The sequence below is a fragment of the Protopterus annectens genome, chromosome 1.part0, assembly GCF_019279795.1.
Source record: "Protopterus annectens isolate FY-2018-M chromosome 1.part0, PAN1.0, whole genome shotgun sequence".
Classification (NCBI taxonomy): Eukaryota; Metazoa; Chordata; order Ceratodontiformes; family Protopteridae; genus Protopterus; species Protopterus annectens.
In genome coordinates this window covers 845,985,403-846,009,540 of record NC_056725.1, presented here as the reverse complement: position 1 = coordinate 846,009,540, position 24,138 = coordinate 845,985,403, and the positions used below count along the sequence as shown (strand labels likewise).

General features: G+C 42.8%; 1 protein-coding gene across 1 annotated transcript in view; it reads left to right on the top strand.

The window, feature by feature from the left end:
• The window catches only part of KPNA5 (karyopherin subunit alpha 5), a 710,535-nt gene that overhangs the window by 597,584 nt on the left and 88,813 nt on the right, over positions 1-24,138 (top strand). The window contains exon 13 of the mRNA XM_044063660.1: positions 4,140-4,318. Within this exon, the coding sequence (XP_043919595.1) occupies positions 4,140-4,318 (179 nt within the window). The remainder of the gene's footprint in view (positions 1-4,139; positions 4,319-24,138) is intronic.

Sequence of the window (24,138 nt, the reverse complement as noted above, 5' to 3'; positions counted from 1 at the left end):
TTATAACCTTTCCTCAGCTTTACCACCAGAGGATTTCATCTCTGTGGTGATGCTCCATAAAATGGTGTTTTTCCACTGGGAGGGTTAGAAAATTTTTGAAGACTCGTCCTCCATTGCTAGAAGTTGTAGATGGCATAATTTAGGAGACTTTCTTGCAGCTTTACTCAGTCACCTGCCCCTAGAAAACCAGACTGTTTTTGAAGGGTTCTGGATTCCCTCATATTTCAGAATTGTATTGCCGACTGTGAACTGGTGACTGTGTCCTAAGGGAGTTAGCACTCCTAGAAACCCCTTGCCAAATGATAAAGGTGGCAGAACCCTTGATAGATTGGGCAAGAAAATGTATACTTTTGCCACCCTGCTCTTGAGAGTTCACAATTGCCAGTTTTATATGGTCAGGTATCCAGAAACTGCTGACTACATGAAGGAAAAACTGGGGGATGGAGGACGGGGCACTCTCCAAAGAATTGCTGGACATGTGCAACTCAGTTTCCCAAGCTGCAAAGCATTATTTGCACTGTGGCTTTTATGCTTTGAAAGTGTTAAGTGGGTGCAGCCGCTTCAAGATCGGTTATCCATTGACGTGCTTGTTTAAAGGACAACCTCCTCTAGGGCATGTCAAGTCCGATTCTAGATGCATCTCTGGGCAGACTTTGTTTTTGTTTGGACCCAAGGCTGAAACTTTTTTCAGAAACTGAAAAACAACCCTGTGGGTCAGTCACCTAGGTTTAGCAGAAATTATCCCACAAATACCTAGTTTTCTTCCGCTCAAACATAGGCATAGAGGGGGAACATTCAAAAGGGATGGGACTACAAAGACAACAAAGGGTGGATCCAAAACCCAGGAATTTATGACTTAGTTGATCCCTTCCCCACACACATCCTCCTGCTCGCACCCACCCCCTGCATCTCTCTCAAACCCATTACCTCGTCTGCAAATCTGTGGGGGAAGGATTTCCTCCTATATGAATGGACTAATAGCACCCATGACAAATGTGTAGTGGCCATTGTGCAAACAGGTTACAAAATAACTTTCGCCTCTCTGCCAAAGCCTTCAGGCTTTCCCTCTGTTCCAGAAAATAGTTTGGGAGGCTGTAGCCCAAGCAGTGGGAGGTAGTAGCTGCTGCAACAGAAGTCCAACGAAATTGTGCCCCCCCCCCCCAGAAAGGAGAAAAGGCTATCACTTCAGACTATTCCTGTTCCTAAGAAAGGGAACACCGAGACCAATATTAGACCTTTCCAGCTTATAAGATCACTATTTCCAAAGTGTAAAATGCTAACCCTGCAAAAGCTCCTGGCTATGTTAACACCACAGGTATTCATGGTGCTCATCTGATTCTTCCTCGAGCCTAAAGAGTAGTCCTTCCTTGTTTGGAGAGGACAGCCCTACAGCTGCAGAAGACTCGTCTAATTCTGAATACTTTACTTCTCAACAAGCTATACCAGAGGGACTGAGAAATATCAAGGAGTAATATGAGCTGCCAAGTCTGGCCGGTGCAGAGTCACTCCCACACTGGCTGAGGTAGTGAAGGAGCTCCTGGAACCCAAAGTCTCCCTAGCAAATTTCTTATGAACTGGAGAAGGAAGAATCGAGGAGACAAAGAACTGCTCAGTGGTCTAGCCAAAAAAAGAAGCCTAAAGACTGGTAGCATGGCCTGTGAGAGACTGTACACTGCCTGACAGAACACTGCTGGGTTTAAAGTAGAAAAAAATTAAGACTGCCCCAAAAAAACACAATATCCTGCACTAAAACACAATCATTGAAGTGCATACAGAGTCATGACTTTCCATTAAAATAATTTTTGATAGCATAAAATTTATAGTAGATGCTGCTTTTTTTTCTCAGAAAAAAAGAATTTGTGGAAATTTTCCCCAGTTAGGGTACTTATCTGCCCAAACCTGATGGATCACCAGCTTGACCGTCAGTTATGCAAAGCCAACAGAGGGAGCACATCTCAGTACTAAGAAAGCCCTGGAGTTTTTGATGCCCAAACTGCCACTTTGTGGCTCTGCTTACACGTACAATTGCAAGTGATTAGATTTCTGAATTCTGGCACTAGTCCTAGAGGTCTGGACACATCATCAATCAATTTTTATTTATTTATGCAATATACACTTGCATATATTCTAAGTAAGTGAAATATTTATTGTATTCATAGTATTTAATTCAAGTGCAATATTAGACAAACAACTTAGCCATTTCAATCTGTAGAGTGGTTTACTTTAAATAGGGTAGTTTAACTCTGGGGGAGAGGATGTTCTTTTTGTAGCAGTGTTGGTAAATGTTTCTGCTCTTTCTTGCGTGTATTGGGAGTAGTTGTATGTTAGTTATGTTTATTCCTGTACTTGTATGTGTTTTCACTTTCCTTTGTAATCTCAAATTGAGCTGATGCACGAAATTTCGTTTAGGCTTTAGTTCTAAATGACAGTTTAGTTTGACTTTTGACCCCTGGCAGTTAGAATTCATGGAAGATGTCTTGGAGCTTTAAAAGCTGGGCAATATATAACCCAAATAGGTTTAGGCTGCTGCAGCAGTGCATCTACTGTTATACGTTTACTTACACAGCTGTGTTTTTTTGCTGTAGATTATAGCTGTACTTTGCTGTCCACGGTTTTGTCACAAGCGATTGATCCTCAAGGAAGCTTTTCACTTGGCGAACAGTCTGCCAATATCCATTTGAATGTAATGGTACCCAGTACAATCCTGTTTGGTCATAAAACTGGTAATTGTAGACTTTCTCAGTCACCCATTTGATTTGGACCTTTGTTTTACTTTCATCAGGATGCATATGTCAGCCATTTCTGGCCATCTTCACTGTGAAGTGGAAGGTTTTGAACAAGTCATGGCTAGTCAGACAGATACTTGTATTTGTTTTGTATCTCTCCACCTTTGAAGACCTAAATCCAACTGTGACATTTGTTTGAACTACATGGTTGACTGTTAACTGGCCTGACCTTCATTCAGACTGGTTTAGTCAGTGGTGGTGAAGTTTTGATGTTAAACACTTTATCTGCTTTAATTCATTCATTTTTTTTTTTTTGGACGGGCACCAAACTAGGAGAGAGGGAGAGACCCCCTTCATATGAACTCTGGTTATAATTGAAGTAGGTACACAAGCTTAGCGAGTCCAAGCAGGTAGTCATCACACTTGCTTCAAGGCGAGGAGTGCAGTTTCCTTTATTGTAAAGTTATGCCCTTTTCAAGCTGACATATAGCCACTTACTTTTTTTTGCCCTTGGATGACTTGCCAAGTATTGGGGGAAAAAAGCCATTGTTGCTTCCTTTTAAGAATGAAAGAATATAAGAACATCTCCATTCTAGACTTTAATCTCTTGTTATTGTCCTCCCATCATACCTTCACTGTTACTTCATCTCAAACTCTAGGACTTGGATATTTTCTCATACTTCATCTCAATCATCTGATCCTTTGGCTGGCCTCATTCCACTCTGTATTTAGTTGAGTGAGATTCAGCATAGTTGGAGACCCACCAAGGAGGGGTTCATACTGTCATATATCAGAAAACTTATTAAAATATCAGTTGATATTTGAGAAAGGACCCTTCCTGTTGTGTTCTGTGTACCTTCCTGCTATTCCCTGTGCTCGGACTGTCTCTAAGTTGAACAGGTATATTGTTGGTGCGCAGTTTACAAATAATGACCATCACACTTGCGTCTTTTTTTTTCTCTTGAGCTGTAGGGATCTCACCCCCACTTAGGGTGAACTAGAGCCTCAGGGGTTAGGCACGCAGTCCCAGTTCACCCCATTGTAGCACTTTGTTTACCACTGTGCAGAGCCCAATATGTAAACCTGTGCAGGAGTCCCCCTTGCATATCAACTGATGTAATGGAGTTTGCCATCCAACACTAACCTCCCTACACACACACACACACACACACACACACACACACACACACACACACACACACACACCTTTCCATGCATAATTTTCATCCATCTGACTCTCTGTAGTGAAGAAGTTTGAAAAATGATGTGCCATGCATGTATAGTGTTGTGGTGAAGGCCTAACTTTCAGTGTGTAAATTAGCCAGGTTGCATGAGCAGCATTGATTACAGAAAATGGCAACAGTTAAATTAAAATGTTTGATTTCAAATATTGTTTTTTGCTCTTTTTCTAAGATATCTAGTAGCACTGGGTTGCATCAAACCTCTCTGTGATCTGCTGACAGTGATGGATTCTAAAATAGTGCAAGTTGCCTTGAATGGATTAGAAAACATCTTAAGATTAGGAGACCTAGAAGCCAAACGAAGTGGAACAGACATCAATCCATATTGTGCCCTTATTGAAGAAGCTTATGGTATGAGAGTTTTGTTTATTTTTTTTTTATGTTTTGAGATGCATCTTCACAGTTCAGTCAGTATTTGTAACAAAAATTGTGAAAATGAAAAGGGCAAAACATTTGAAGGTCATCTATTGAAGAGAAGTCTTGAATGTGTCAGCAATATGATTTTCCTTAACTACATCTTGCTCAATGATTGGTGCTTCCCTACCTATATCCTTTTTCCTGTTCATTGACTTAATTTAATTTAGACATCAGTTGTGTTTCTAGAAGTTTTGTTTCTTTGCAACCTGATTTTTGAGTTTCAACATTTGTACAGATTAAATGATGTTCATCTCACATTGCTGCAGTCCTTACATATGGGTAGTCCGCTGTCCTCGGTCGGCCCGAATACCAAAGTATTAGGCTGACGTCGGTCAAGGCGCTTAAAACTGACATCAGAACGTCAGGGTACAAAAGCGCATGACCGACGTCATTTCCTCAGTCTTTTTTGCCGCATGGTCCGATGCAGAAGCAGCGTTGCGAGTGCCGTTCGGCGTTCTGAAATTTTTCGAGTTCGGAGTTTCAGACCGAATCCAAGTTGGCTAAGTACCCCGTTGGGGATTATTTTGTTTTTTTCTTGCCTCAGTATTTTACCGGATGTCAGAAAAAGTGAATAACTGTATTTCTTGTGGGAAACAGATACCGCATAGGGATTATCATTCTTTGTGTATTCCTTGTTTGGGGCCTGAGCACGGCGTTGTTGGGTGTCGCTTTGTGCTAGGTACAATAAGCGCACTATTAGCGAAGGTTGGATTGTGCTAGGCTGGTCTTTGGGAAGCGGTGCAATTATAATATGCCGTTGGATTCTCCGGCGCCCGCTTCTGCGAAGAAGCGAAAAGACAAAGCAGTTAAACCCAGGCAAGATGAGTCGTCTGTTCCGGACGCCGGTTCTTTAGAGGCTGTAGTGGAACCGGTTGGTCCGACGGAGGCTTCTCTGGAGTCTCAGGGGGAGACTTTGATTTTGCAGGAGGTGGTCTCTCAGGAGGCAGGTCAGGCTGAAGGGGCTTCCCAAGTTACTGTACTCCCCTCCCTTCCTAGGGTGGTTAGGCCTTCTCCTTCTGTTTCCAAGGCTTCTCCCAGATGCAGGCCAGTTTCAGCTTCTGTTGGTGTCACTCCTAGTTCAGCAGGGTCTGTGCCTAAGAAGCACATGCTTAAATTGGCAGAAGATTTAATTACTCTGATTAGAGGTTCCATGCCCCCTCCTGATAAGAGGCCTAGGGTGGAGCCAGAGTTGGGAAGTTTTGAGTAGGCTTCGGATATTTCAGAGTCTTCAGCTGAAGACTTGCAGGAGTATTCTCCTTATTCTGATTCTGATGCAGATGATTCCACTCCTTCTGCTACTCCTCCAGAGGATTTTTCTTTTCAGAGACACTTCATTCTATGAGGGAACATTTTAAGTGGGAAGGTCAGGACTTCTCTGATTCTAGGAAAAGGCTTAGGGTTTTGCTGTTACCCCAGCATAGGCCCTTGGCTATAACCCCTGTTCTGGATGTTGTGGAAGATGTGTTTGCAGAGGCTTCACTTAATCCTGATTCTCTGCCTCCTGCTCCTGTTAAACCGGATAGGTATTACAGGGTGCCTGAGGCTCATAAATATCTTTATAAGAGTCCTAGGGCGGACCCAGAAACTATTAGTCAGGGACCTAAGGGTGTCAAGGCCTCTGTTGTAAAAATCCGGTTCCTCTAGATAAAGAAGCCAGAGCTTTGGATAGATGGGGAAAGAAGGTCTATACATCCTCTACCTTAGCTATGAGGGCTTTGAATTGCCAGTTTCATATGTTGAAATATCAAAACTTTCTTCTTTCTCAATTGAAGTCTAAGGTGGATGCTCTGGCGGAAGGCATTGAGTGTAAAGAGTTGCAAGATTTGGTGCATGTCTCTGAACAAGTGGGTAAGCATTCTTTACAGTGTGGTTTTGATGCTGTGCAGGCCTCGTCTAGGGTGGCTGCCACTGGCTCAGTTCTTCGCAGGCATGCCTGGTTAAAGGATCAGAATTTATCTGACCATGTTAAGACAAGGATTTTGGATGCTCCTTTGCAGTCTGATGTGTTGTTTGGTTCACCTGTGGAGTCAGTCTTGAAGAAAATGGAAGATAAGGCTAAGTCTATGCAGGCTGTTAAAGATTTTTGCAAGTTCAGCCTCCAAGTTTAGTAGGAATTGGCCTGCTAAGGGGTGGACGTATCCTTCTTATGATTCTCAGTCTAGGGGTAGATCTAGACGTGGTAGGGGCAGAGCTCAGAGTTCTTTCAGGCCTAGAACAGGGAGTTCACCTGCACAATCTTCGGGTGAAGGCAGGGGCCAGTCCTTTCGTAAACAGGCCCAATGACCTACTTTTTCAGCTGCCAGATCCTTCTTGCCTGGCAGCACCTTTGGGAGGAAGGTTAGCACTCTTCAAGGAAAATTGGATGTTGATTACCCAAGACAAATGGGTATTCGATATCATACACCAGGGTTACAAGTTTTATTTCCATACCTTGCCTCCTTTCAAAGGCATGCCAGACGTTCCTCCTCAGCAAAGACTAGAGGCTCACAAACAAATTTCTCTAGTACTTCAAATAGGGCGCATACAACGGCTCCCTCTGCCAGAAGTGGGCCTAGGATTTTATTCTCGCCTGTTTCTAGTACCAAAGAAAGGAAACACGTGGAGACCAATTTTGGATTTATCTATCCTCAACACATATCTGGACATTCCCAAGTTCAAAATGTTGACGTTACAACAGCTTTTACCTCTGCTGGGCAAAGATCACTGGATGGTGACTCTGGATCTCAAGGAAGCTTACCTTCATGTTCCTATCAGGCCCAGTTGCAGGAAGTATCTGCGTTTTCGGGCTGGGACTTCACATTATCAGTTCTCTGCATTGCCCTTTGGCTTATCTACTGCACCCAGAGTGTTCACGAAGGTTCTGGCTCCAGTGGTAGCTTTTTTCAGGCTAAGAGGAATACAAATCTATCCTTATTTGGACGATTGCCTGATTCTGGCCCAAGAAAAGGACAAACTTCATCATTTACAGTATGTGATGGCAGTGTTAAGATGCCTGGGGTATTCTGTGAACGAAATAAAGTCCAGTCTAGTACCCTCTCAGGACATGTGCTTTCTGGGTGTGAGACTGAATACAGCGTCCCAGATGGCCTTTTTGACCCCGGACAAACAAAAGAATCTTTCTCTTTACTTCCACCAGTTGTCTCATCAGTCCAGGCTGACTGCAAGGACAGTCCTTCAAGCCTTGGGGTTCATGGCATCTTGTATTCTGGTACTTCCCAATGCCAAACTGCATATGAGGAAGCTACAGTGGTATCTCAAGAATGTATGGACACAGCACTGCCAAGATTTGGACACTGTCATTCAGGTAATACCTTGCATTCAAAAGGAATTTTGTGGTGGGCTCAGGAATGTCACCTAAACAAGGGACTCTCTGTGACCCGGCCAGAGGCGAGTCAGATTTTAACGACAGATGCCTCAGACAAAGCTTGGGAGCTCATCTAAATGGAAAATGGGTACAAGACACGTGGCCTGCCAGACTTCAACATCTACATATCAACTTGAAGGAGATGTTAGCAGTCCAATTTGCATTGATAGCTTTCAAGGATTTACTTCTTCCAGGGCAGGTGTTGATTCAAACAGACAACACAACTGTCATGTGGTACATCAACAAGCAAGGGGAACATTCTTATCCTCTATGCAGACAAGCAATGATTTTGTGGGAGACTGCTCTCAGTTTACAGCTAAATCTTCAGGCAAGGTTTCTGCCAGGAGCACAGAACTCCTTAGCAGATGTGTTGAGCAGACAAATTATGGATCCCCACGAGTGGAAATTGGATCCTCATGTATTTCAGAGATTGACAGTGTTATGGGGAACTCCAGACATAGATCTGTTCGCTTCTCCACTAAATTACCAGCTGCCAAAGTTTTGCACAAAAAGGTTTCATCCCACAGCTTGGGAAGTGGATGCGCTCTCATTCAATTGGAGCAATCTTCACGTGTATGCCTTTCCACCTCTGCCTCTCCTCCCAAAGGTACTGCTGAAGGTCAGACAGGACAAGCCAAACATGATTTTAATAGCTCCAGATTGGCCTCGGCAGCACTGGTACCCATTACTGAGAAGTCTGGTACAAGAGCCTCCATGGCCTTTGCCTTCGATTCCTCACCTGCTGTCTCAGAACAGTCATTTACTCAATGTCAAACTTCATTCTCTACATCTGACAGCCTGGCATATTCTGTTTTAAACCCTGAAGGGTCTCCGTTTCCACAACAAGTTTTGAATGTTATTTTGGAGGCCAGAAGGCCTAGTACAAGGAAAGTTTACGCAGATAAATGGAGGAGATTTTTATTTTGGAGTACAGCAAAGGACTTTGATGTTTCTAAACCTAATTTAAGTGTTGCGCTTCAATACCTTACTGAGTTATTGGACAAAGGTTTGTCTTTCTCCTCTATAAAGGTTCATGCTGCAGCAATTTCTGCTCACTATGACTGTGACCCACCATTATTTTCTCAGCCTTTGTTTAAGCAATTCCTTAGAGGGGCAAAGAATATAAGACCCCCACGTAGAGCTCCTCCTCCTGCTTGGGATCTCAATTTTGTGTTGGAGAAACTCACTCTACAACCTTTTGAGCCTGCAGCATCGGCAGAGTTGAAATATTTATCATGGAAGACTGCTTTTGTTGGCCATTACCTCTGCGAGAAGGGTTTCTGAATTACAGGCCCTTATGGCAGTTGAGCCTTTCTTAATTTTCCACAAGCATAGGGTGTCTTTGCGTACTAACCCTTCTTTTATGCCTAAAGTGGTTTCTAGTGTGGCTTTAAACCAAACTATTCATTTGCCTACTTTTTATGCAAACCCCCAAAATAAAGGGGAAAGGATTTTGCACACTTTGGATATACACAGACAGTTGCGATATTATTTGAGCAGAACTAAAGGGTTCAGGCAGTCTCAGCAGTTGTTTGTTTCTTTTGCTTTGGGTTCTCAGGGCAAACCTGTGTCAAAACAAACTATTTCTAAGTGGATTGGTTTTTGTATTGCTTTCTGTTATTCCCATCATGGTAAGGAGATTCCAGCTGGGATTAGGCCTCATTCCACTAGGGCTACTGCCACTTCTACAGCTTTTTAAGGGGTGGCTACTAAAGATATTTTGGAAGCAGCTACTTGGAGTTCAGTGCATACTTTCTCTAAGCATTACCACCTTCCACTTTACTCTAAATCTAGGGCTGGATTTGCCACTGCAATTTTACAGGGCATTTTGGCAGCTCCTAATGCTTTATAGTTTTGCCATCCTCCCTTACCTCTGCTTTGGGATTCTACCCATATGCAAGGACTGCAGCAATGTGAGATGAAGAACATAGTACAGTTTTGTACCTACCATAAGTGTAGATGTTCGAAGATCCACATTGCTGCAGTCCATTTCCCTCCTTCCCCTCTGTTGTTGAGGGTGGTGTTGTGCTTTGTGTTGTACATTTTGTAAATGTGGTTAGTTCGTTTTTGCTGGTTATTTTTGGCTGTGGCCTTGTTAGGGCCTTCTGACATCTGGGGCAAGAAAAGACTGAGGAAATGACGTCGGTCATGCGCTTTTGTACCCTGACGTTCTGATGTCAGTTTTAAGCGCCTTGACTGACGTCAGCCTAATACTTTGGTATTCGGGCCGACCGAGGACAGCGGACTTACCCATATGTAAGGACTGCAGCAATGTGGATCTTCGAACATCTACATTTATGGTAGGTACAAAACTGTACTTTTTGTGTTGTGTATCAGGAGCAAGTTAGATTTTATGAAATGCTTTATCTTGGCACTGCTGTAGGGCACCACTACCATGGTTTTGAAGATTTAAAAAATCCTTACAATATAGTTATTTTCAAAGTAGTTTGTAAGACATTACAACTAAAAATGTCTGCCCACCAGATAACATTTCCGTCGAAGGATAAAAAAAACTTTTTCCATCCATGACAAATTACTGTAACATACACAACATTGGTTGTGGTGAGAGACCTTGAATCTTATGGCAAGGTATAGCAACTTGTGTGAATTGAAATGTGCACATTACTGCCTTGTTCTGCACTAGTGATCAGAGTCTGCCAAGATCCTGTCTCCGTCAGATGAAAACGGAACTCTGATGGTACCCTATTTTCTGGCTGATTTGTTCATACAGCAGTGGTGTGGTGGTCCACCCAGGGGTAGCTGTGCTTTCATACAGCAGTGGTGTGGTGGTCCATCCAGGGGTGGCTGTGCTTTATCTTCACTGCTTGCATAGATTGGTTCCAACTCCATTGTAACCTTGAATTAAATAGTGAGCATCAGAATGAATAAATGATGCATAAATTACCCAGAAGAGATAAAGGTATGTCTGCCTAACTTTTTTTAATGAGGGATTTCTAAGCCCCTTGTAGAGATCTATTAGTTCTTCGTCTTGGACATACAGGGCATCTGGGTCAATTGGATATAGCTCTCCAGGATGGTATGGTACAGTAGCAGAGTATTTAAAAGTTTTATAATTGTTTTTCTATGGGATGGGTAGGATCTGCTGTACCCCATTCACCCCGCTGCTCATTATGATTAACTTTGAAATTACTGTATTTTGGGGTTGGAAGACTATCTCCCTGATAGTGACCCATATCTGGCAGCAAAATCCAGTTAATTTTTTAGCCATTTTACTGAAAGAAAAATTTGCCCTGCCTGTTGATATACTTCCATTGCAGTTAATGGTATTAAGGTGTCTGGGTTAATTATGGTTTGGACAAATGTGGCAGGTTATTGTTGGTCCATGCCATTACAGCATATTCTAGATATTGTGGCTTTCACGGCTGATGCTTTGTATTGGTTAGATCAAGGAGTATATAGATGACCGATCACAGTGTGTTCACACCATTAGTTTTTTTTTTGTGCTAGTGTATTCTAGCTAGCTGCAGTGTCCATCTTGAAATGGAACCATCCTTGGTTTGTCATTGGTTGGACATACTTCAGATGAAATTCAGCATCTTTAATCAAGATTCTGCTTTCAAATATAACCATGTACCTGAAATCACTATATCTGGGATTAGAGTTTGGTTTCTTCATTTCCAGCAGGACACAAAAGCATCAGGACTTGCTTAATCAGCCCAGCAGCATAAACTTTACCAGGCCGCCTTGATCCTCCCCTTTTACCCATAATGGAGTTCTAATGACCCCTTTCCAAATCTGTGCACGCGGGCGCATCTGTCTGTGCACGCGGGCGCATCTGTCTGTGCACGCGGGCGCATCTGTCTGTGCACGCGGGCGCGTCTGTGCATGCTTGCACACAGGGTGAATTCAAATTCATTGAAATGAGCTTTCAATGAAACAAAGTAGACCCATATGGGGATGTGTGTGTGTGTTTGTGTGTGTGTGTGTATATATATATATATATATATATATATATATATATATATATATATATATATATATATATATATAATACGCATGTATATAATGTATTATGAGTGTATGTGTCTTGTATATGGTTACAGTTGACATTGTTGACTTTCATATGTGGGACTATGTGAGCTGTATAGTACATTTGTGTGAGCTGCGGATTGGATGTCTTTAGGTTGGTTGACAAAGTTAAGTGATAGTGTGGTAAGGCCAAGAGTTTGCTTGTGTTTTAGGGTAAGGGTTAAGTTAGGAGATAGGATTAGTGTGTGCAAGTTTGTGTAAGTTAAGGTTATGTGAGGAGGGTGATTTGGTGGTGTGTGTGTGTACGCGCTTGGTGAGTGTTAGAGCTGTCTCGTCTAGTGGTTGTGTTATATAAAGTTTTGTTTTTTTTTTTAAGGTGGGGTGCAGAGTTAGAGATAGCACACACTAAGGTGAAACGGGGAGAGTAAACCCACAAAGGTGGATACTGCACAGGAGCACATTCTTAAATCTCATCAGCAGATGGCAGTGTACTAGATCTAGACTTGTTTACTTATCTGAGCAGCAAGCAAATAACACAGTTGTGCTGAAAATCTCCCAACGGGCTTGGACAGTGGATGTTTTCTTCCTAGATTTGGAAGGGCTTGATTCTCTGGGATTGACTTTCCACACCCTTACTTCTGCAGTAGCTCAGAAATTAGATGATGAGAGGTCAAAAATGATTTTGATTTCTCCATTCTATCCCAGTTGGTGTTTGTCCTGATTCAGAAGATGGTGGTGGGGTGCTACTTCAGTTCCGTCTCAGTGTGTGAACCTCCTGACGTGCTAAGAGGTTTAATAGTACATCCAAAACTGTTGATTGCTGGGCTAGCAGCTTGGAAGACTGCTTCCTTTTGATCATCTTTATTCTGATGTGCTAAAAATCATGAGGTAACCAAGAACAAGGAGATTGTACTCTGCTAAATGGAAAAGATTCTGCCTCTGGTGTTAGTGGGGGCCAACATCTTAAGCAAGTGAGCATGGCTTTATTTGTCCAGTTTTTGTCTGAGCTGTTCTCGTCACTTTTAGCCCATGCTTTCTTAAGGGTACCTCTATTGGCTATTTCTGCATGCCTCCCTTTTGATGCCCCTTTCCCCTTGCATCCAGACCCTCTAGTGAAGCAATTCCTGAAGGGCATAAACTACCTGAACCTTGTTAAGAGGAGAGTGCTCCCAGCTTGTGGCCTCAGTTTTGTTTTAAGAAAACTGTTCTTACAATCTTTTGAAACAGATGCTTCTGCACCTTGGAAATTTCTTGCCTGAAAAAGTTTCCATTGGCTGTTACCTCTACTTGGTGGGGTTTCTGAACTACAAGTCCTCCTGTGCAAAGAGACTTTACAGCAGTTCAGTAAAGGCAGCGTATTAACTCCTCCTTTATGCCAAAAGTCAGTGTAGGCCTAACTGGAAGTTGAATAGCTTAGTTCATAGCTTTCTTCCTTAATCTCCAAAATAACTGAGAATCCTTCTCTCCTTGGGTGTGTTATAGACAGTTGAAGTACATTACATCAGTATAACTAAGCCTCCCAGAAAATCAGGTCATCCATTCATCATCTTTGTAAAAGTTAAGCAAAGTGTGCCAGTGACAATTGCGTTCATCCATGGCAAGATCAATGGGCACTTCAGCTATTGCAGCCTTCCTGAAAGGGGTTAGTTCCCGAAACATCCTAGAAGCAACTATATAATCTTCGTTTTTTAACCTTTTCTAACCACAGTAGGCTTGATGTGATATATCTTGAGTAGGGCTGGATTTGCCTTTGTTATTCTGAAGGGTATTAATCCAATCACTTATTCAGCCATCCACTTTGACTGGAAAAACTTTGAGAATCTATGCTAGAGGTTATGACAACAGTGGTTCATGAATGTGGTCACTGTGTTGCTTCCTCCCATCCATCCCTTCTACACCATTGGAAGCATAAGGGGCCATAAACCCTTCCCTCCTTTGCTCTTGTAATGTGATCCCCCTCTTTCCTTTCTCAAGTTCCATAAAGTGGGGTTATATTCTGTTGTAGACTGCATCCATCGGTAAGCCAAACCTGCTTACACTGACATATGTGTGGTTGTTCTTAGCAGACCAGACTCGAGCATGGCTCTGCCTTGCTTGAGTGCAAGGAGAAAAAAACAATGACTGTGCCAGTGGATGCCACCTGTAAACCAGGTTTATAAGTAATGTGATACTAACTTCACCAGAAGGGAATGATACTAAAATGTGAAAGTCAAGCCAGATGCCAGACTGCTTACAAATATCCCTAAAATGTGACTGCAGCAGTGGTCACAATATAACATCTACATTTATGGCAAGGTGCCTGCATAATTGTGTTTTCCCATTGTTCAGGAAGGCTGGTATGCCGTACTTGTGTTCCTGTTGAAGCTGCTGTCAAAGTCTGTTGTAAATGTTGGAAAAAAAAATTAAGATTGCAGTCCAGACATCAGAAGAGTTCCCAGGATGCCATTTTTCCCCCTCTGAAAATTGCTGTTCACATAAATGACTGCTTCGGTATCCTTTTTTTGCAGTAGGTAATGTATTTCCACCATTCATCCTTTGCTTTAAATTGGGTAGAGGGCAGCTCTGTTCTAGATAATTGAATATGGCTATAGGTTCAGTTTTATTACAAGCATATGTCTGAAAAGGTTTATGAAAATAGGTTGTAAGACGTCATTCATGACCGTGTCTTGCTGTGTCCTTTTTGGCAGTCCTTTGTGCTAAGAACCAGGCATCTATAAGGCAGGATACCAACAGTGCTGTCCGTATTTAAGTAGGAGACTTTACTAAAGGTCACTTTCATCCTGACAAAGAATCTGGAACCTGAAGACCCCTTGTGAATGTATCTGTGAGTAGGCATTTGAAATTGCAGATATTTAGGACTGTGTCCATTGGGTCAGTTGTTGCCTTTCTATTTTGTAAAGCCAGAGTGCTAACTTTAGATTTGTGATGTATACTGGCATATGTCTTTTCCACTGTCAGGACATTTTTTTGATTCAAGGTGGGACAATGCCAGCCTTACTTTGGTGCCCTCACAATTACTACTATATTACACTTAAATTGCCTACCCCCCAAAAAAAAATAGTGGCTTTCCGAGAAAGGGGCATCCAGTTAAGTCTTATTCAGACTGACACTAAAACAGGAGTGGAGTCTTAAGTTGAACTGAAAAAAAAAATTGATAGTATAAACTGTTAAATCATTACTGTTGGTTGTACACTATATGTGCTTGCACATTTTTTTGTGTATTTATATTTGTATATATGTTTTTGTATAGTCTGTTGTACATGTTACTAATTGTAGGTTTTATAAATGTATGATTTTTTTTTGTTTGTGAGAGCTGGTGGTTACATGTAAAGTGCTTTTCTTTCTTCCATTAGAGTAACAGTGGAGTTGCATACAAGTTAGGGGGCTTACCCTGCAAAAAATGTTTTTGATTTTTTCTTTTGAATTATTTTGGGTAAATATTCTGTGTTTACATCAAATTACATACATGTAAAATGGGAAGGAAAAGATGGTGACAGTTGATGTGATACTTCAACCCCATTTAGAAAATGGGGAAGGAGGGTTGATGATGACATACCTCAAAAAAGAAAGCACCATTCTCGCAATGAGTCAATATTAACCAGGCACTCCTTTGAGCCACTGAAGCCACAAATTAATCATTCTAGTCTTATTGTCATGATTTCTTCAGAATGAACATTTATCAAAAAAGTATTTGTAGCTCAACTTAGGTACATGATCACATGTGAAACTAGTAGGCAGGATGTATAATTTACCAACTTTATTGTCATGACTTTTTCAGAAGGGAACATTCATTACAAACATCTGTTTATAGCTTAACATGGATACTTGATCACATGTAAAGCTAGTAGGCTGGGTGTGTAATTTAGCAACACTGTTCTTTAAATACATCTGATGCCATTTTCAGACTCTGCTGCTTTCTACAGCCCTAGGATCCAATTCTTGATCTCTTTGCTTACCCATAATGTCTCATTGCCCCAGGGATTGTGACTTTCTTGAGCTCCTGGTAGGTTGTGACTGTTTTTTGTGGTTAGTTAAATTTTTTTTTTTTTTTTTTTTTACTCAACCCTCCTTTCCCTAATATATAAAAAATTAAAAAAAAACTTTCTTATAGATTTCTTAGAATTTGAAGCTAATCATTTTTCCTAGCTCATTGGTTCTTCCGCTTCATTCCTTTGTCCTTTCTTTGGAGAACATGTCTGATAAACCAGTTGGTTTAAAAAAAATGCACTTTCTGTAGGCCCAAGGTCCCTCAATCCATTGCCCACAGGGAGTGTTTATGGCCTAAACATTTGAGTCCTCTTGCTCTGTTTGCATGGGTTTTAATCAACATGCTATTAGTGTTCGGAGAAATAAGTTGATTCTCAGAGGCCTTCTGCCTTGTTTTGCCTCCTCTGTAGGTACTTCTACTGTAGGGGTTCAACCCCCCCCCCAAGAAATTTATACTCTGGGAACACAGTAAGCATTCCCTGGATAAGGTCTTTCACTAACTTTGGCTGAACTGCTGAAAAAGATTCAGAAGACCTTGGATCCTACACAGACTGTGACTACTCCAACAGTCATTACTATCAGGACCTCCACAGAGCCGGTCCCTCTGACTCCTGGATCCCCTGGGCTGTTGCAGTCGCCAAAAAGCACTTCCAGGCCTTCCTCCACCATCTCGTCCATTGGGTCTTCTTGTAGTCTTTTGGAAGCAGAGGTTGATGGAATGAAGAAATTTCTTAGGACACATTTCCAGAATGGGGGTTTTACCAGCTCTGTCCCCTCCGGATCCATGAGCCATCAAACTGCCTTTATTCCAGTTGCTGCTTCTCCTGTCTAACCACCTGCTTCTGAGCCCTTGGATCTGAAGGCCGTGAGAGTAAAGACATCTGGTCTGGCGGTGCCTATTACTCAGACTCCAGCCATTTCCCTGACACTTTTGGCTCCGACTGCGTCAGTGCAAAACTGCTCTGAGCCAAAGCCTTGAAGTCTGATCTGAGGTATTGATTTTAACTCCTAAGTTTTCTGAGCTGTTTCTCCTCTGAGCTTGAGTTTGACAGCTCAGTGCTGACTCCCCCTTCAGAGCAGGAGATCTCTGGGCCTCATGGGTTGTCTGCTCAGAGTTTCGGCTTTGGAGAGATTACCTTTGACCTCTGCGGGTCTTTCTGCCTTCAAGGTGGCAGAGGGTTCTCTCTTTACCTAGAAAAGACCCGACTGTCCCGTCCTCTGATCAGTGTCTCACCCTTGCTTTGGATCTTGTGCCCAAGTCCTCTCTTCTATCACCTCCAGGATAGCCATCCCAGAAAAGTTTCCAATCAGTTCCAGTTTCGGAGCTCCCTGTCTCATCCAATACCTCCCAGAGCATCCCACTGAGGAGGTTCTTCATAAAAGTGCAAAAGTAGGCACCTAGATTCCCCCAGGAATCCATCACTGAGGACAACAGACTTCGATGAAGGGGAAGGGTCCCCAAGATCTCCAGCCGAAGATGTCTTGTTTGGAGATATTCTTGAAATTCTTCACCATAAAGATGGATAGTCTACCCAAAACCCTACTGAGGAGTAATTACTGTTTTTGGAAGCCTTAGTGTCTGGCCCATCTACCTCATGGGAGAGGCCCCGACCCATGCTGATGACTTTATTGACCTAGTCTCCCACAGGGCATGGAAGGAACTGGATGCTGTGGAAACTGTTTCTAAATGACCCAGCAAGATCCTCAGTGCTCCTACTGAAAGACAGTATTGGACAAAAGGTATCCCTGTAGATGCCATGGTTGTTGCGGCAGCCGCTAAGAAGGAATTAGCAGAGCTAAGCTCCACTGTCCATCCTCATGACAGGGAGTCTAGGGCTTTGGGGAGGTTTGGAAAGCAGGTCTGTGCATCAGCAACATTTGAATTGCAGTCACTGAACTTCTTGGTACAATTCACCAGACTACAGAGGGACTTGGGAACTCCCTAGCTCTGCCCCAGGGTCCATGTTTGCAGTGGAACAGAGAACCCTTTCCTCCAGACTTGCTCACCTTTGTCTTTAATGTGTCCATGAGGCTAATTTTGCATGCCGCAGAGGGTACCTCAAGGACTGCCGGTTCAGGTATTGCTATAAGACGTCATGCTTGAATGCGGCTTTATGACTTCACGGAACCTTTCAAGGTGTCCATCAGTGCTCCTTTTGATGGATCATCATTGTTTGGCCCCACTGTTACAGGCTCTGTCCCTTAGTGAGAAAGATGGAAAGACCTCGTCTGCCATCTGATTCTGTTTTCCTACCCCCACAGACGCCTTTCTTCAAGAACTAGCACGGTGGTAAAAAAAAGTGGTTCAAAAGTCTCAAGTTCCTTTTAAGGAATTACAGGGAGTTTTTTCTCTGAGGCAGAGGGGGAAAACTATAATGGTAGATGGCGCCCACATGGTGGGGGGGGGGGTTCCACACTATCAAGGATCAGGAGATTTGTTCTCTGATCCTTTCAGTGCTCCTGAAAGGTTTCCCAACTGTCCCCTCTCTGGAGGCAGTTGGAGGGCACTTGTCCTTGCACCCAGATACCTGGTTAGGCATCACAAAGTCGTTGGGTGCAAGGGATCATATCTAGAGAATATTCCATTTTTTTCAAATACCAAAACCAAGGAAATAATCTCCCTCATGGTTCCATCCAATCAGAGGGAGGAAGCAGCATTAAAAATTACAAAGCTGCTAGAAAGAGTCATCCAGGAGGTCACACCAGACCAACTCGGATCCATGATCTACTCGAGGTTCTTTCTTGTGCCAAAGAAGACATGGGACCTGAGGCCAATCTTGGAGCTAACATTCTTAAACGGATCAGTAGACAATTCGAAGTTGAGGATGGTCACGGTTCAGTCCATTTTGTCAGTGTTGCAGAAGGGTGACTGGATGTGCTCAATTGACCTTCAGGATGCATACTATCATATCAAAATGAACAGGCTCTCCAGAAGGGTTCTCTGCTTCCAGCTGGAGGCCAGTCATGATCAGTTCAGAGTACTCCCCTTTAGCCTCACCACGGTCCCCAGGGTGTTCAAATGCATGGAGAATAGTAGAAGCTCACTTGAGACTGAATCGATTCAGCGTGTTTCCTTACCTAGATGACTGGCTCCTAACCATATCAACTACTGCAATCCAGGAACTATTTAGTACATCTGTCTCCTACCTATGGCATCGCGATCAGTATGCAGAAATCTCTGCTACAATCTGTACAGTTGATAGACTTTACAGGAGCATGTCTGGACACAGACCGCTGTCTAGCCTACCTGCCTCCGGACAGGATTTCCACTTTAAGATCGCATATCAGACCAATTCTGGCCTTTCTAAAACCTCCAGCAAGTGTAGTCCACAGAGCATTAGGTTTGATGGCTGCCACTATAACCTTGATTCCAATTCCAACAGCATGCATTACACATTACCCATTCGGAATGCATCTTACCCGACACCTGCAGCAATTGGAAAGACCCCAAAAGTTCCTCACCAAAAGGATAAAGGGGCTCAAAAATATGCCATATGCTGCCCGACTGAAGAAACTCCAGCTCTATTCAGTCGCATACCGTCTGCTCAGAGGTGACCTGTGCCTGACATACAAGGCCATGTCCAACCCGGAATTAATGGACATGCTCCACCTCAAAAAATCCAAATCCACCAGAGCCACAAGAGCAAGAGACTTAAACCTCAACACGGATATAAATAGGATGTGCTGGAGGGACAGATTCATCACCCAGAGACTCCCTATGCTGTGGAACAGAATCCCGGTCCATGTGAGACAGAGCACCTCGCTGGCTGTGTTCAAGAGGAATCTTGACCAGTGGATGGGAGATCGTAGATTTACCCCGGGGATCATCTCTGTATCACTGCTGGACAGAGGCACGGCAAACTAATGGGTATAGTATTCTTCAACCTAAGGGGTGGTGAAAGCCACACAACTCTGGCTAGGCTTATAAATACCCTAGGGCAGATAGCCTAGTATGAACCTATGAACATGAGAATCCTTCAGTGGACTCTGGCGGTCCAGTCTTTATATTTTTATCCGTGGAATCGCACTGTCAAGTTGTCCCGAGTGTGCAAAGACTCACTTCTATGGTGGCTCCACTCTGAGGAAGTCCAACAAGGATGACCCTTTGTTCTCTCCCCCATACCACATTGACCACAGATGCTTCCCAGCTTGGGCAGGGGGGCCATTACCTGGGTTGGACAGTCCAAGGCATGTGGTCAGCACAAGACAAATTTGCATATCATTGTCCCAGAAATGAGTGGTGCTTCTAGTGTTCCAAGCACTTCAGAGCTTTCTCCCTCTGGGGACTATTGCAATACAAATGGACAACATGGTATGGTACATCATTAAGCAGGGAGGAACCAGATCTTCCCCCTTCTGTCGAGAAGCAGTGAGAGTTTGGCAATGAACAATCTCTTCCAGCCACTTCCTAGTTGCAGTGCACATTTCAGGGAGGTCCAACATTCTGGCAGACAGGCTTAGCAGAGTTATCCTGATGCCTCTTGTCTGTAAATCAGTCCGTGGCAAACCTGATTTTCTGCAAATGGGGAAAACACTGTTGCATCCTCTTTGCATCCCCCCTTCAATAAATGCAGTGAGTTTTTGCCCTTAACCCTCCTCAGGGACAGTCTGAGAGAAGCTCTAGTCCATGTTTGGCCCTTCGGTCTCTATGCTTATCCTCCCCTACCCCTCATACCCAAATTTCTTCAGAAAGCACAGAAGTTGAAGAGCAGAGTGATCCTCATTGCAGCCTTTTGGCCTCAACTGGTCTGGTTCCCCTTCCTTTAGTCTCATTTAATATGCCCTTTGTGGACACTGGAGTTGTATCCAGGTTTCCTGTCCCATTCATCAGGGCGCATTCACCCAGATCTTCTAGAATTAAAACTAACTGCATGGTTTCTCCATCTCCGATGATGGCTCGAAATACCAGGCTTTCTTTCCAGTTTAAAGGTTTTTAATCTCCTCACACAAATCTTTTGTCAGAAAAATCTGTAAAAGTAAATGGAAGAGGTTCTTGATATGGGCTTATCAAAAATGTGTAGACCTTTTTACAGCTCCTACCCCTGCAGTTAGACGGACTTGGTTAAATTTTCCAAGATGGGGCAAGTTTTTCTACTGTTAAGGTGCAACTGGCAGCCATCTCAAATTACCACAGTAGAGAAAATTCATCTTTTGCTTCATCTAAATTATGTAAGACCTTCCACAGTGATACATTTTTACTTAGGCCTCCTATAAAGGACCCACTCCTTGTGACTTAACTATAATTTTAAAAGCTCTCATTCAATCCCCCTTTGGACCATCAGCCAAAGTAGATTTAAAATACTTTTCCTGGAAGACTGCTTTTTAGTAGCCATCACTTCAGCTAGAAGGGGTATCTCAGTTGCAACCGCCATCATCCAAAATCCAAATATAGTGACTTTGCATACCAGTCTGTCCTTTTTTGCCCAAAGTCGCCTTTGAAAACAATTTCAGGTAATCAACCTACCAGTTTTCTTTCCCAATTTCCAAAACAAAGGTGAATATAATCATCTTGTAGTTGTTCATAGCTGCATTTTTACCTAGATTGAATAAAATCTTTCCGAAAAACTGATCAGTTTGTCTCCTCCTCAAATGTTAGAATGTGAAAGCCAGTTTCCAAAGTCACTTTTGCATATCTCATGTATATTCTTCTAAAGGTATTCCATTTTGCATATCTCATGTATATTCTTGTAAAGGTATTCCACTACCTAAACATGTGAAAGCTCATTCTACTGGATCTGTGTCTGCATTTCAAGTCTTCTGGTCCAGAGTTTCGATTGAGGACGTTTGTGCGGCTGCTACTTGGTCAAACTCCCATACCTTTGTTACACATTACAAACTGGGTATTCTATTTCTAGAAATAGAGCTGCCTTTGGTTCCACAGTGCTCCGGAATATCCTTCCATGAGAGCCACCTGAGGTTATTGTAGCTGGGGACTCTGTCCCACAGGTTGAAGAATGAATGAAAATGGCAACATCCGATGAATTTGTGTATTCACCATAACGTTCCGTCTGTGTTGTCAGTTTTCAATCTTCCTCAACCCCCCCCCCCCCAATCCCTTCCCCCTGTCCTTGACTGAAAGACTGATGTGCCTTTAGGAACTCTGTTGCTGTTTGAACCCCTGAACGACATAGTATTTTTTTTAAATCTGTAAATACAGATATATTATGAATATATTAGCAGCAAAGTTGATCTGAGGTAATCTGGGGGAATGAGGCATAATTGGGTATGGGAGGAGCTCAAGAATTGGATCCTAGGGCTATAGAAAGTGGCCAAGTCAGATCAGAGGTTCAGGTCTGAACCCACAGGTTGAAGAATGAAAGTGGACAACACAAGATGGAACGTTATGGTGAGTACATAACATCTTTTTTTATTCTAACCTGTTGCCAGCAGTTTTTAAGCAAGTTTAACATCTCCTTTAAAACTACTAGTTTCTACTACATCAAGCAATAGGTGAGGCAACTAACAGGATCTGGTAATAAGCTCATAGGTTAGTACTAAGCTAACTGCCCTTTCACGCCATTTTAAGTCTAGCCAGTTCCTTAATTTGAGAATTAAACCCTGCACCTTGTGTCTATAATGTAAACACTTTAACCATTATGCCAATTTCTCATTCACATTAGTTTTCTAATCTAAATTCCGAAATGCATTGTGAACGGATTGATTTTTATGTAGGAAGTCAGTTTTATTCTCATCAGATACAGTGATACGTATCGGAGTTTAAGTAAACAGATCTGAAAAAATCATCAGGCATGTTTGTCCAGTAATGATCTCTCAAGTTAGTGACTTATTTCTTCACTGACTAATTACTGCAGGAATAAGAAGTTCAAGCATAACTTGGATGAATATGCAAAAGGGACTGCAAATGTAATTCCAGAGTTGGTCTTTTTTTTTCTTTTCAATCAAAATGCTCATTTCAAACATTAACAGAAGGACCTTATAGAAGCACAGGAGCTAAAGTAAACCTAGCAATTCCTGTGGACAATCCAAACAGCAACACATTGCATAGAAAATCTAAAAAGATTGCACAAAACAAACCTACACTGAAGCTGTCCAGAATGCAGTTGTTTTTTTTTTTTTTTTTTTTTTTTTATATAGAATACAGGATTTAACCACCACAATGAAAACAGGATGTATAATGGCAGAGCTAAGTCGATAATAGACTTTTTACAAATTTTATGCATCTGGTTTGGGCATCACAGCAGTGTTAAGGAGAAGAGTCCTTTCCCAAAGGGGAGGAGTTGCCCAGTTCTAAAGTTTTCATTAACAGTTTGAGTAATGATGCTATTGTGATTCAGCTGCATTCAGCAAGTAAGGAAATTGTGAATAGTAAATTAGGACATATCTCATGAACATTTCAGTTAACAGTGAAGTAAGGCGGCCAGCTCTAGATGTTCTTCGTCTTCCCTTGCTGCAGTCCTGACAATTGGGTATAGTCCGCGTCCCAGTCGGCCCGAATACCAGAGTATAAGGCTGACGTCGGTCATGGCGCCTTAGACTGACGTCAGTACGTCAGGGTACTAATGCGCATGACCGACGTCATTTCCTCTGTCTTTTTTGCCGCATGGTCCGATGCAGAAGCAATTTTGCGAGTGCAGGTTGGCGTTCTGAGATTTTCCGAAACCGGAGTTTCAGACCGAATACAGAGTTGGCTAAGTAACCCCGTTGGGGAACATTTTGGTTTTTCTTGCCTCAGTATTTAACGGATGTCAGAAAAGTGAATAACTGTATTTCTTGTGGGAAGCAGATACCGCATAGGGATTATCATACATTGTGTATACCTTGTTTAGGGCCTGAGCACGACGTTGTTGGTTGCCGCTCTTGTGCTAGATTTAACAAGCGCACTATTAAGAGGAGGCTTGATTGTGCTAGGTTAGTGTTTGGGAAGCGTTGCAATTATACTATGCCGTCGGATGCTCCGGCCTGCTTCATCTAAGAAGCGCAAGGACAAAACAGTGAAGTCTAGGGTGAGGAACCGGCAGTCCCGGACGTCGGTCCTTTAGAAGGCTCAGGGGAGCCAGAGGTTTTGCCAGGAGTCTCTATGGAGTCTCAGGCAGATACTTTACTGTTACAGGATGTGCCCTCTCAGGAGGTAGGCCAGGCTGAGGGGCTTCTCAGGTAACTGTTCTTCCCTCTCTTCCCAAGGTAGTTAGGGCCTCTCCTTCTGTTGCCAAAGCTTCTTTTAGAGGAAGGCCAAGTTCAGCTTCTGTAGGGGCTTCTCCTAGCATTTCGGGCTCTGTGCCTAAGAAACATATGCTTAAAATGGCAGAAGATTTGATTACTCTGATTAGAGGTTCTATGCCCCACCTGATAAGAGGCCTAGGGTGGAACAGGAGTTTGATAGTTTTGAACAGTGTTCACAGGCTTCAGAGTCTTCTGTGGAAGACTTGCAAGAGTTTCCTACTTATTCTGATTC